Consider the following 14,225-nt stretch of genomic DNA (forward strand, 5'->3'; position numbering starts at 1 on the left):
CCTCCTCCTATTTCCCAAAGAAAATGTCAATGGTCCATCAGTCTCATGACCCACCTCATTCATTTTAGACCAAAATCAATTTTATTTTATTAATTAAAGTAGCATAATATTCTCTTCTTTCACAGCCATCGAGAAAGAAAAATAAAGTTAATTCCTACTCTTCCCATAGAATAAAAAGTGACAATTTACCGGTATAATTGTTGAGTAATGTTGCTTTTTCTTACTCGTCTTATAATGGCACTCTCAAGTAAGACAATTTTTTCTCTAATTTTTAACTAGCATTTATATACTTGACAAATTATTCATATATTTTAAGAGTCTAGTTAAGTACAATAAGATCTCATGCTCAAATTTAAAAGACAAAACACTTGAGGGTCGTTTGATAGAAGGGATAAGAAAAATAATCTCGAGATAAAGATTGAAATTAACATTATTCCATATGTGATATTAGGTAACTTGATTTCGAGACTATTTTGTGCATTACTTGTACTAAAATAGTGGAATTATCATCCTATGTAGAGAGATGAATAAAATAATTTCATGCAATATCTCACCTCATGAGATATCCTTATTTATCTCACGAGTGTATAAAACAACCCTTTAATGATTTTGTTGTATCTGTTTGAGTGTTGATGGACTAAGTAATCTAATACCTATTGTTGATAAAAAATAACAAATAATTAATAGCGCAAAATAACCCAGACATGACAGTTTTTTAACTCATAAGAAAAGATAGTAATAAATAAAGAAGACCTCGTAAAAGGCCAAAGCAATGTATGTGTCCGATTGATCGGATTCGCACCTAAATTTGACGAGGCAGAAGTTAGATTAGAGTGACAGGTAAGTCACCTACTGTTTACTTTATCACAACTTTCTTTCTTCCCCTCCCATCTTTTTATACAATAAATAACCTCACCAAAGCCATCACTTTGACTCTTTATCAAACTCTAATTTTCCCAACAATTCATTTGATGTTTCTATTTCCCAAAATCACTATACTTGTCATCATTTGTCTGAATTAGCTATAATGGCTGTGGACTTAATGATGGATTATAGAAACACTAGCAATAGTAGCAGCAATAATTGTATCAACTTCGTAACCAAATTGGAAGAAAAAGCAGTTGTTCAAGAAGCCGCTTCTGGTCTAGAGAGTGTTGAGAAACTCATCAGAATGTTGTCTCGTAATAAATCTCCACAAATTCAGCAGCAAAATAAATCCCCCATGGAGATCGAACTAGTGGCTGATGCAGCAGTAACAAAGTTCAAGAAGGTAATTTCACTTCTAGATCGAAACAGAACTGGTCATGCTAGATTCAGAAGAGCCCCTTTAGCTGCTACCACTTCCCCTTCACCAACAAATTGTAACAAAGATATCGTCGACACTAAAGTTTATTCTCCAACTCCAATCCAACAAGTCCCTTTAGTATCCTATGAACATTATAACCCTCTCGTTCCACCAAAGACGATTAGTTTCTCATATTCACCTGAGATGTCTCGTACAAACTCGTTCAATATATCATCGTTGACAGGGGATACGGAGAGTAAACAACATTCTTCATCTTCAGCAGCTTTCCAGATTACCAATCTTTCCTCTCAAGTCACTAATTCTGCTGGAAAGCCTCCGTTGTCTTCTTCTTCACTGAAAAGAAAGTGTAGTTTATCAGAAAATGCTGTATCTGGCAAGTGCAGTGGACCCTCTGGTAGATGCCATTGTTCCAAGAGAAGGTAATTACATGCACCTTTTTCATCACCATAACCATTTGAACCGAAAAATTTAGTTGACTTTGTGAGTGGTCGGATCCCACGTTATAATAATATCCTCGCTCCTTCCTCATTCGCCTACTACTAATTATTTTTTTTAATAAAAAAAGACCGCTTGAATTGTGAATTAAGTTATTAGAGAAAATATTTTTATTTACATATTGTGTATTCAACGTGGTTGGTCCTCATTCTTTTTAACGAGCACAATGATCATTTCATGATTTTTATGTAAAATTTTAAGCTGTAAAAAACATTTTTAGTTACTTAATTATGTCAATTTTCATATAGTCCAGTACGGTGGTATTAGTGAAATAAATTAATTTTTAACTTAATTTGACAGGAAGTTAAGGCTGAAGAGGGTAATTAGAGTACCGGCAATAAGCATGAAACTGGCAGATATTCCACCTGATGATTACTCATGGAGAAAATATGGACAGAAGCCAATCAAAGGATCTCCACATCCAAGGTATATATACATAGAAAACCAAATTCATTAATATCTTATATGAATATTTTTCATAATTTTTTAAAATTATTTTTCGGAGTCTAAATAATTTTCTTTTTGTTTTGGCATGAACAGGGGATACTACAAGTGTAGCAGTGTAAGAGGGTGTCCAGCACGCAAACATGTTGAAAGAGCATCGGATGATCCAACTATGCTCATTGTTACATATGAAGGAGAACATAATCATTCACTTTCTGTTGCAGAAACAAGTAGTCTTATTTTAGAATCTTCTTAAGTTAGAACTAATAATGCTAGTGAATCCAAATTTGTGTAGCTTTGTTTGCCCTCATGAAAAGAAGAAGGGTTTTCCGATCAATGTAAACTGGCTGTTAATTAGACTAGTTAATCAGTCTGTTGAGTAATTCACGTTCTCATGTCTCAAAGGAGATTACGTATCGTAATTACGTATTTTATTTTTGCGAAACTGGATTGCTACTTCGTTTCTAGTGTATTCAACTTCTATACGCTGATACTGTAAATAAATTTTTTACTTTAATTAGCTGGTTTATTTTTCAAATAATTAGATTCACTTGGTATGAACATGTAAACTCTTTTTGTGCTTTAGCTAAAATAAGCTAAATCAATTTACAAGTATTAGTCAAAAGCAAGCATAATTAAAGGACGGGTTGATTTTTTATTTTTTATTTTTGTCGGGGCGGGGATAATGGATTAGGTGCGCTTAAATAATTCAAAGAAATAGTACATGCATTTTGGTTTCTTTATTTTACTTTTTACTAAGTTTGCTTTTGTCTTCGGATCCTTAACTTACCCTTTTTTTAATTGATCAAATAATATAGAGACATAATATCATTTAATGTAGATGATGTAGTAACTATAGCTTATCTTTTTCTTTTCTTTTTAAAATTAATGTGTTATTGTCATTATTTGCTTTAGATAGTCTAATGTAATAAATGGTTGATCATCAAAAAGTAAAAGCAAGAAAGTGACTTGGTCAAAAATATGATAAGATGCCGTAGTGGAACAACCTTGTTGATCTATCTATCTATCTATATATATATATATATATATATATGGTCTTTTTTAATGTCGTGTTTGGGACGGTTGACTAACAAAAAGGAAAGGAGTGGAAGATGGAATTATAAGGGAGGAGAGAGAAGTTGGTAGTTGGGAAAATGGGGACGGCTAATTTACTTTTCAACTCACCATACTAATGACATATACTAGTAATGGAGGAGAAAAGTAAATGCAAAAACATTTGTGGTGTGTGAATTGCAAAGGGTGGATTTGCATTGTTATGTCATATAAATATTTATTTGTTAAATTAGGAGGAGTTAGTTGTTTTTTTAACATGATGTTGGACCATTCGATAAGTTAGCTAGTTTTTTTGGATTGAGTTACTTCTAATATATCGTATCATCAAACCCACCTCAATTCTTGATTTAGCAGATGTTGGATTACCTTATTATATTGTTCATGCTAAAGATTTTTGAGGATGAATTCGAAGGTCCATTCAAGAGGAATCCAAATCTAGAGTTAATGGCTTCGAATTTCAAAATGTATGTGATGTTATTATATGAATATACATAATTCAAGCTGAACGCAATGGATTCAATTGATCTTGCAAAACTTAAACCTAAATCAACCTTTAGTTAATTTACACCTATGACCCAAGAAATATTAATAGGCAGTACATGATGAAAGCTACATGACCACATACTTGAAAAACTCTAGATGCTTTGTTGCTTTCAGAATTGGATTTGAAGCAAAAGCAGTTGGCTCAACATATGAGAAATGGTTGGTGCGAAGAGTCTTGAACCCCACGCACATACAAGAGGAGGATGGAAATTATGAATCAATGTTTTTGGTTCATAAAAGTCAAAGAAGAGCAGATGGGTTGATTGAAGAATTCATGAGCTATTATTATGGTTCAAAGAATGGGGGACCTACCTTTTTGTTTTTCTGCTACTTTCGTTTAATAATTTCTCTAGATTTGCTGGACGTCAAAGCTGCTGATCATGCATGGGAATCGTCGTATTGTATGGGTGTGTCCATCGACCATCATTGTCAAACCTTCGTGGTCATTATCGTCGTCTTATTTTCTGCCCTTCTTTCGTTGATGATTTCCCGCTATTGCACGCAATAAAGTTTGAAACTCTGTCGCATGCACTTAAAGACAATACTAAAGGACAATCCGCTTCACTCAAGTCTCCGCCATATAGGCAATTGAAAAAAAAAAAATGATTAAACTACAAGGTTTGCTTATTGTATGCAGTTTTACTTTATATTTGTGTTAGAAATTGTTCATACGACTTGAATTCATAACTTCCTGATCACATAACAATAATTTTATCACTTATTTCACTTGAACATTCTACTAAAATGAGGCCGAGAATGGAACTCCAAAACCGATCTTTGAAGGCTAGTTTGGGTAGATACCTAGTAAAAATAAAATACATATCGAAGGTCGGTATGTCATATAGTCATCGGGGAGATGTATTTTTTTTTTTTTGTTAACCAAAAATGAAAATTATGAATTTTCGGATGACACTTTTAAAAAAAAAAAAAAAAATATTTAGAGATCGAACCTCCTTATAATTATAATATTAGTCTAAATTTAACAATTATGTTTTATAGACTTCAATTAGTAATCATATGTATTCAGAATCCTAATATACAAATAACTAACAGATTTTATTGTTATTTCAGTTACGTTTAGAGATAAAAAGGGAAAGAAGAGTAATTCATTCTCTTTATTTCTCTAACATCTCTCATTATTATTGTGTATTAAAATTTAAATCCTGTAAATTAAGTGTGTGAGCAAATTGAGTATCATGAATATGTTGATACCCATTATGATTTGTAATACACAATGAATAAAAATCAGCGTATGCATATAAAAATAGTTATAAATATGCTCTTTCTCTCTCACGCACATATATACAAACACAGAGCAGATATATACATATCTGTGTATGCATAATGCATGTATGAACCAGCACATAACATTAAAAAAAAATAAAAAAATAGAAAAACAACACATAATAATCGTATACATACATACATACATACATACATATATATATATATATATATATATATACATATGTGTGTGTATGTGTGTACCAACACAAAGCAAACTTGTATACATATATAGTTATACAAAAGTATAATATATACATCCAAAAAACATATACTCAATACATTCATACGTACATACATATACAAATAAAAAATAACTTTTACATTAAGTTTTGTCAGTCATTTGAATCGAACATAACAATTACTTTAAAACCTAATCAATATTGCAGATATGGAGAAATTAGTCAATTTTAAAGATGAATTGGCGAAGAAGAAGTTAGAAAATATAATAATATCCAAAGGAAAAAATAATCATGTACGCTGCTTTTAGGTGAAAAAAAAAATCTTTACTTTTAATTAGGTTGAACGAAAATTCTTTGCTTTTAATTAGAAATGATATATACGTTGTTTTTATTTAACTAAAAATTACATAAATACACAACTTATGTTTTCAATATTAATAAAAATTCCAACTTCCTAAACATATTACAGAAATCTCAACATATACACAGAGTGTTATGTATATGTCGGTTATGTTATGTCTATTAATAGGGAGAAAGAGTAAAATAATTAAAAAGTGGGATAGAGTGTAATATCTTCTGGACCCCTGTATTAGGTCGGTTTTCTAAGTTGGACACTTCTACTTACATGTTTGTCATTTGGACCCCCAAACCCACTAAAAAACAACTGTAAACACATTTTGGGAGAGTGTAACACACTCACCCACGTCAGCTGCCACATAAGCTACCACGTGTGCCACGTCACCTGCCACATCATTTTCAAGTATTTCATGAAATTTCAAGTCATTTTTAAAATGTTACATGACAAATTAAATATTAAAATTAATTTAATTAAATAAAAAAATTTATAAATTGTAGAAAAATTTAAATAATCATGCTTTTATTTTTGCTCACAAATTAAATATCAAATTCATTCCAAATAATTAAAATTCTTCTCCAACTAATTTAAATTTCTAACTATAAATTCATATATACAAACGTAAATGAATTTTTTATTTTTAAATTTGAATATCTTTAAAAAAAATAATTAAATAAATTATTTTTATAGATTGTAGAAATTCTAATACACAAAGACAATAATTTTTTTATTTAAATTAATTTAAAATTTTAACTATAAATTCTAATACACAAACACAATAAATTTAATTAAACATCAAATTTATTCCAAATAATTGAAATTTCTCTCCAATTAATTTAAAGTTTGAACTATAAATTTATATTCACAAACATAACAATTTTTAATTTTTATTTAAATATCTTTAGTAAATTTGTAAAAGTTACAAATTAATCCTAAACAAAATAAAAATTTTAAATTGAGAACAACAACAACAATATCTTCCACAACAATGAACAACCTACAACAATATCAATGGTGATGGTGATAAATAACAACAACAATATCAACACAGCAAAGAGACTTGACCAAAAAAAGATTAAAAAAAAAAAAAAAAAGTAAAGACCCTCTTCAGGAATTGTCCAGAAATCTGCCATATATGATGATGAAGAAAAGGAAGATGAAGAGAGATATTTACATGGTGATGGCTATGGCAGCTATGGCTGTGGGGGTGAGGGGACGAAGAGAGATGAAGAGAGCTGCAGGGGCGGGGGATGTTAATGGTGATGCCATGACACCCATGGCAGTCATGGATGGATGGGGGACGGGGGTGAAGGGTGGGGTGGGGGCGGCTGGACCGGGGGGAGGGGGGGAGGTGCTGGACGAGGTTGAGGGGGTAGTTGGACAGGGGAGGGGGTTAGGGGAGGGTGGCTGAGGAGTGGGGTGGGGGTTGGACGGAGAGGGGGTTTGGGGAAATGGGGGGTTTTTTATTTTTATTTTTAAAATTTATTATTTTTAAAATTTGAAAAATATTTTTTAATTAAAAATGATTGAGAAAAAAAAAGGCTATTTTTTAATTTTACTATTATTTTTTAATTATTTTTAGTTATTTTAATATAAAATTGACCAAAAATTGACCCCACTCGCACCCCATGTGAGTGACCACATTCTCCTTGTCCTAGTTAGTCATTTAAAGCCACATAGGCAAAGTTAACAGTCAAAGGGTTTGAAATATTACTTTTTAGTGAGTTCAAGGGTTCAGATGACAAACATGTAAGTAGAAGTGTCCAACTTACAAAACCGACTTAATACAAGGGTCCATAAGATCATTTTGCCCTTTCAAAATGGTTGGTATTTCTGTTAGGGCATAATTCAGAAATAGCATACTTATACCCCTAATTATGAGTTTCTAGTAATAGTTTTATAATTACATGATATAGCAAGTACTATTTTGTATTTTTGCAAACTGTTGCTATAAAAATGCAAATACATATGATTTTTACTGCCCTTATGATCGATATGTATTTTGTATTTTTGCAAACTGTTACTACAAAAATATAAATACATACAAATATATATGCTACAAAATGTAATTTGATAAAAATATTATTATTTTTTGTAATTTAATACTTACGTATGTTACTTTATATATTTTTTCCTTTATGTTATTTATACTCTATTCAAATATGAGAGCCCATATTGAAAAAATAGTTACATACATTAACCATGACAGATAACCACGCTATGTTTCTTGAAAATTATGCTTGGCCCATGCAATACTCATAATTGGGCCTTTAACCCAAGAGAATTGGACCCGGGCCTTAATCAAGGTGAATCTATCTTCCTTCAGCGCCCCGATGCTAACTGTATCTCAACGGCAAAAGGCGGCGGGGCGACGATTGGTTGCGTAACCGTCCCCGTTGCCCATTCAATAGGTTCGACCTGTTTCCGCCGTTTTGATGGCCACCAAAACCATAAACCTCAACAACGAAGTCATTGAAGACGACGACTGTCTCTGCTCCATTCCGTTGGAACAGAAGGATCTAGAAGAGACGCAGTACTTGACAATGAATCGTCCAAATGCATACTTGAAAGGAGAATCGCGGATAGAGAGAGCGTGGTTTCACTGGAAGAAGCTAGGCGAGCCTAAGTTTATTGTAGCACCAATGGTTGACAACTCGGAGCTTCCTTTTCGACTTTTGTGCCGAAAATATGGTGCAGATGCTGCTTATACTCCTATGCTTCACTCACGTTTATTCACCGAAGATGGAAAGTATCGATCCGTGGAATTTACCACTTGCAAGGTAGTATCTACTTGCTTGTCATTAGTGTCATGTTTACATTTATGTCCTACTTTTAGTTAATTATCGGATTATTCTGATGTAGTATCTGTTCAGTCTGCTTTGTGTTGCTTTCACTTCCATTTGTTCTCTTGCTGGACTGCTTTGGATTACTTTCTTGAGCTGAGGTCTATCTGAAACGGTCTCTACCTCTGAAAAGTAGGGGTAATGTTTGCGTACCCACTCTCAATTAGTAGGACTACAATGTGTAAGTTGTTGTTGAAAAATCACCTAGGTCTGGTGGCATACAATTTGGAAAATAATAATGTTCATGTTGAGCTTATTGGTTTTGATTTATCCGGTTCTTAGTTTTGTATGTAATTGTTTAACATGAGAATTGTTCACCATATTCTTCATGGTAAAGAATTTCACTTGGATTGGTGAGGTTTCTGTACAGTTTGTCAAGTTGGACTCATGCTTTTTTTGTGCGCATTCTTCCATACTGTAGTATTTGAGCTGATTCTACTTTATTTTATGTAGGAGGACCGTCCACTTTTTGTTCAATTCTGCGCAAACAATCCAGAGACTTTGCTGGAAGCAGCTCGAAAAGTCGAACCCTATTGTGACTATGTGGACATCAACTTTGGGTAAACTTCATTCTCAATGTTACCAAATCAAGTTGCGTTGATTTTTATAATATATACCGTGTTCATCAAGCTAGTCTAAACTTTGGTTATGTCATTCCGGTGATAATTTTGTGTCCCTCAACCTGTTAAGCTTTACCTTACCAGCTTTGAGTATTGACGATCATATAGAGTAACAATCTAAAGTCTCCATGCTAATCATTCTATGGAAATATAGACGGTGGCACATTTGAATATTGAATAAGTTTCCATAGTGTGTTAAATTCAATTTAATTTTGTTCCTCTGGATTTTGTGTTAACTGTTAATATTATCCAACAGAGTCTTCTGTAACATCACTCTTATTATGAAATGTGCTACTTCATCATATACTCTATTCGTACCTGAATTTTAAAGGATAGGCGTCTGTCTAAAAACGTATTGAGTACTCAATGATAATTGAAGTTGCACCGACATGAATGTGCACGTTTTGATTCCACAGCTAACAAAAGGAGCAATTAGGATCCACTTGTTCTTAGAGCTATTTACTCGATTAGGATCCAGTTGCGGTGTCTGATAGAAGGTAGTGGAAGCAAAGAAAATAAGGAATAAAAATAGTTAAGCATTCCCTAAGAATAATCAAAGAATAAGAAGCAAGACACGCTTTACCTAAACCATGGCACGGAAGTCGACGACGTTGATGGATTTTGGTAAGTTTTCCAGTTGTGTTGTTGATCTAATGGGATCAGAAATTGAAACAAGAAATTAGGAAAGCTTTAGCACCTAGAACTATAAGATAAAAAAGCATATAAACCTCATTCTGATGACTCTAAGGTCTTTATGTACTTGCATAGGTCTGATTTGCGACTTGTATAAATGAAAATGAAGTCTAGAGTAGACTTTGCAAAACAGTGAAAGAAGCTCCAATGCATGAGTGAGAGACCGTAACTGGCTCTATATTTTCTTTTTCTGCTTGCCATTTGAGTTCATGTGCTTGCTTATGTTGTGGTGAAGGGACATCCTTTTGTAATGGGTAAGAGCAGGTTTTCATTCAAATCAAGATTTTTGGTTTTATTTTAATTTTGCATTTCCTTTTAAACTTTTCTATGCACAAGACTGCAGATTTTGTTGTTATATTTACTGTGTTATCAGTGCAGATCATTTTTCCTTTCACCCTTTCTGTCAGTTCAGTCTGCTAAGCTGTACTACTTGCTGTGCAGGTGTCCTCAGCGGATTGCCAAACGTGGGAATTATGGAGCTTTCCTCATGGATAATCTCTCACTTGTCAAGTCTCTGGTAGAAAAGTTGGCTAACAATCTCACTGTTCCAGTATCATGCAAAATCCGTATTTTCCCTAATTTGCAAGATACACTCAGTTATGCAAAGATGTTGGAGGATGCAGGTTGTTCACTTCTAGCAGTGCATGGACGCACAAGGGATGAAAAAGATGGGAAGAAATTCAGAGCCAATTGGGAGGCCATCAAGGCTGTCAGAAATGTGGTTAGAATTCCTGTCCTGGCAAATGGTAATATAAGGCACATCAATGATGTACACAGCTGTTTGGAAGAAACTGGTGCCAATGGGGTACTTTCAGCGGATCCTCTTCTCGAGAATCCAGCCCTCTTTGCTGGATATCGAACTGCTGAATGGGGATTGGGCAGTGCAGGAATGAAGGAAGATGATAAGCTAGATCAGGCTGAGTTACTGATAGAATATTTGAGGTTTTGTGAGAGATATCCAGTGCCTTGGAGAATCATTCGTTCTCACGTGCACAAGTTATTGGGAGAGTGGTTTAGGATCCAACCAAGTGTGAGAGAGGATTTTAACAAACAATACAAACTCACCTTTGAATTTCTTTATGATTTAGTGAATCGATTGAGGGAACTTGGGGTGAGAATACCACTTTATGTGAAAGATACTCACGAGACTGCAAATTGACCTGCTATGGTGAAGCCACCAGCTTTTGCCGGTCAATTTTTTCACTCCAGCTTGTGCTTTGAAAAATACACACTTATTAATGTTGGTCAGAGTAGTTGCAGGGTTAAACGTATTTCAGCCTTTCCCCTCATGTTTTGTATGATTATATGTTGACATTTTTCTTGTATTATTATGATAACTTACACATCTTGAATTGTATTCAGACTAATTATTTGTAAGGTGGCTAATCGTTAAGCAATAGATGCACTTGAACTGATTACTTGGGAGATTATGCAATAGTGCGTTGATCGTATGATCAAAAACTCTACTTTCATCCTCATTAGTTTATTTTCCATACTGGTTGCTGTAAGTGTTGAGCACAATGTAGACAACTTTACTCTCTGTTAGTTTGAAAACTCGAATGTGAGGACTGAACCATGCTCTCTGTTGGGTTTTAACTTGTATAGTGCAACATTGTATTTGGCACTTGTTATTCATTTTACTAAAATGGGTTACGGTTATGCATTGAAAAATGCTCGTTAGGATTTGATTTCACTAGTCCCTCGCGTTTACATCATTTTCATTGTTTATTAATGTTCGGTACATTCTTATTTCTTCACTATACCTGTGGACATATACAATAACTAAGGATATTTTAATATTTTATTGGTTACGATACAACATCATCTCGTCAAATACAATGAAATTATTATTAATCGACAGTAAATAATATATAGTTCATACAAACATTATATTGAACCATTACAGAAAGGGTCATAAAACATATTGCTATTCTGATTTTTTATTTTTATTTTTTTTTTTAAAACCTGCCCTTGGGCCTTTTCTTGATAGCAGAAGGGGATAAACCCTAACACAAGGTTAGCACTTAGCAGTTTGAAGAAGTGGTGGATGCAGAAAAAGGTATCTAAGTTGTTGCCATTGATTTTCAATTAGGTTTAATCACAATATTCGATTATGCTAAAACAGTTTCACACCTCAAAGCCACAATCTTTACTAGCAGTATGCCACCCAACGCACAATTTCAATTTTAGCTTGAAATGCTTTAGCAAGAAAACCCAAACCCATGATTTAAATCGGTATGGATCTTTAATCTTTTTCATCATTAAACCCCCTTGGAACTTGGGAATATCTATGAATTTTTCATGTGTAGAGTTTCGCCCGAAATCTCACCATTCAATTACTGCTAGAAGTTTTTCAACTTCGGGCAGTGAAAAGAGTCTTCCTTGGCTTGCAAAAGATAAAGCCAAACAAGCTAAAAGGCCTGAAAAGGTGGTTGCAAACCGGTCTTCTTGGGAGGAATCGGCTGACAAGTTGTTTAAAGGCGGTGTTTCGAGTGTAGAATTTAAGGATTATAGTGGAGAAGAAAAAGAAGAAGAAGATGAAATGGATGATCCGAGATGGGATAAGATTAAGAGCAGGTTCAATCGAGTTAAAGTAAGACCGGGTGGATCGGATAGGCCAGAGGTTAGAAGGTGGAACAATCAAGATAGTTGGGGTAAAAAGACATGGAAGGAGGCGACGGAATCAACCCTACCAAGAATGGTTGGTGAGGGAATTTATGGTGTTGGACCTGTTTTAGCTGCATTGTCATCTGGAAGAAGGGAACTTTATGGTTTGTATATTCAGCAAGGGTTGGATCTGAGTGGGAATAACAGGAAGAAGAAGGATAAGAAAGGTTTTGAGAGAGTTTTGACGATGGCGGATAAAGCTGGATTAGGGAAAAAGGAAGTATCTAAACATGACCTAAATATGATTACTGATAACAGGCCCCATCAGGGACTGGTCCTCGATGCTTCTCCATTGGAAATGGTTGCCATCAAGGAATTGGAACCTGTTTCAATTGAGGAACAAGAGACTACTTCCCTTTGGGTTGCTTTGGATGAGGTTACTGATCCTCAGAACTTGGGTGCAATCATACGGTCTGCTTACTTTTTCGGAGCTTCTGGGATTGTCTTATGTGCTAAGAACTCTGCACCGCTGAGTGGGGTAGTGAGCAAAGCAAGTGCGGGCTCACTTGAATTGATGGAGCTGAGGTCTTGCAAGAATATGATGCAATTCCTTGCTTCTTCGGCAGAAAATGGATGGCGGGTCCTAGGCGGTTCCGTTTCTTCAAGAGCTGTTCCATTGCATGAGATTGTGCCTGGTGCTCCTACAATCCTTGTTTTGGGAAGTGAGGGAACTGGTCTGAGGCCATTGGTGGAGCGGTCATGTACTGAATTAGTTAGAATTCCGGGAAATATCCCCGTGGATATAATTGCTGGACAAGATGAGGATGCTGAGTGTGATAATAGTATTTCAGGCCAGAATTTTAAATCCTTTATGGCTGTGGAAAGCTTGAATGTAAGTGTTGCAGCAGGTGTGCTTCTTCATCACTTGATTGGTAGCAAAAACAACTAAAGCTAATGTAATTTTGCGACGCTTAGTTTTGATTGTTTCAATGATATCCATTTGTGCTGTTGCAAGGAGTACTTTAAAACACTTTCCAGTTGGAAGTATGCAAAAAAAGATGACGAAGTTTTACCATAGTCTGTGTGCGCTCCAACTGAGAATTACTTGAATCTAAGAAAATAGGTTGAGATCGCAGAAAGCAAAAGATTGATACCACTTGTTAGAAAAGAGATATAGCAATAACAGGACCATCCAATAACTCCCAATAACTTACCATCCAACAACATTATCAGCCTTATCATGTTCATCTAACATAGATGCAGCAGTGTATCCAATTGTTTGCAAGACCCAAAATGGATCACCAGCTATTTCCCCTTCCATTTCGTCCGCTGATCCACCCAATGCTACACAAATTCCCCTCATTATCTTACGTGATAGATCTAATAGAAGTATAGCACAAATATTCGCCAAGTCAGTACCAGTATAGCACCTGTTCAAAGGTCACCATCAACTGTTTGAACTTTGAAGTGGTTATCTGGCCTGCATATGAAAAAACAGTGTACATACTAAGGCCAAACAAAACAAAGAAATACCAAATGCATAACAAGATGGTAACTTTGTTTTCCTACCATATGTTGGATCCTTTCTTACTTCTCTATAGCCACAAATGAGATTGAGACAAAATGCATCAAACGTGATTTACAAATAGAACACCACCAATTACTATTCAATTTAAGTCCAATTTATCTGACACACTTTTTTTTTAGTCTACAGAATGCCATTTTTTAATATTTAGACAGTTTGACATTCTTATTTTATTCTTAATGAGATGATTTATA

At 34.4% G+C, this 14,225-nt stretch overlaps 3 protein-coding genes across 3 annotated transcripts; all 3 read left to right on the forward strand.

Annotated features, from left to right (window-relative positions):
* Positions 1 to 776: 776 nt before the first annotated feature.
* LOC107860258 (probable WRKY transcription factor 7) lies at positions 777 to 2,757 on the forward strand. The gene is made up of 3 exons (XM_016705539.2): positions 777 to 1,725; positions 2,102 to 2,227; positions 2,342 to 2,757. Exons 1-3 carry the CDS (start codon positions 1,028 to 1,030, stop codon positions 2,499 to 2,501), a joined length of 984 nt encoding a protein of 327 aa, XP_016561025.1. The 5' UTR covers positions 777 to 1,027; the 3' UTR covers positions 2,502 to 2,757.
* A 5,100-nt stretch (positions 2,758 to 7,857) lies between these two features.
* On the forward strand, positions 7,858 to 11,264 carry LOC107860259 (tRNA-dihydrouridine(16/17) synthase [NAD(P)(+)]-like). The gene is made up of 3 exons (XM_016705540.2): positions 7,858 to 8,463; positions 8,980 to 9,086; positions 10,281 to 11,264. The coding sequence occupies exons 1-3, from the start codon at positions 8,119 to 8,121 to the stop codon at positions 10,996 to 10,998; spliced, it is 1,170 nt and encodes a 389-aa protein (XP_016561026.1). The 5' UTR covers positions 7,858 to 8,118; the 3' UTR covers positions 10,999 to 11,264.
* Positions 11,265 to 11,457: 193 nt separating this feature from the next.
* Positions 11,458 to 13,460, forward strand: LOC107860260 (rRNA methyltransferase 1, mitochondrial). Its single transcript, XM_016705541.2, has one exon. It carries the CDS (start codon positions 11,953 to 11,955, stop codon positions 13,393 to 13,395), a length of 1,443 nt encoding a protein of 480 aa, XP_016561027.1. The 5' UTR covers positions 11,458 to 11,952; the 3' UTR covers positions 13,396 to 13,460.
* Positions 13,461 to 14,225: the final 765 nt, after the last annotated feature.

This window comes from Capsicum annuum, chromosome 2 (assembly GCF_002878395.1).
Source record: "Capsicum annuum cultivar UCD-10X-F1 chromosome 2, UCD10Xv1.1, whole genome shotgun sequence".
Classification (NCBI taxonomy): Eukaryota; Viridiplantae; Streptophyta; class Magnoliopsida; order Solanales; family Solanaceae; genus Capsicum; species Capsicum annuum.

Excerpts from the sequence above, each read along its gene's own strand:
- LOC107860258 (XM_016705539.2), top strand. The coding sequence starts at position 1,028 with ATGGCTGTGGACTTAATGATGGATTATAGAAACACTAGCAATAGTAGC. Across the intron at positions 1,726-2,101 it reads TGCCATTGTTCCAAGAGAAG|GAAGTTAAGGCTGAAGAGGG; the intron begins GTAATTACATGC and ends TTAATTTGACAG. Across the intron at positions 2,228-2,341 it reads AAAGGATCTCCACATCCAAG|GGGATACTACAAGTGTAGCA; the intron begins GTATATATACAT and ends TGGCATGAACAG.
- LOC107860260 (XM_016705541.2), top strand. The coding sequence starts at position 11,953 with ATGCTAAAACAGTTTCACACCTCAAAGCCACAATCTTTACTAGCAGTA.
- LOC107860259 (XM_016705540.2), top strand. The coding sequence starts at position 8,119 with ATGGCCACCAAAACCATAAACCTCAACAACGAAGTCATTGAAGACGAC. Across the intron at positions 8,464-8,979 it reads TGGAATTTACCACTTGCAAG|GAGGACCGTCCACTTTTTGT; the intron begins GTAGTATCTACT and ends TATTTTATGTAG. Across the intron at positions 9,087-10,280 it reads TATGTGGACATCAACTTTGG|GTGTCCTCAGCGGATTGCCA; the intron begins GTAAACTTCATT and ends CTTGCTGTGCAG.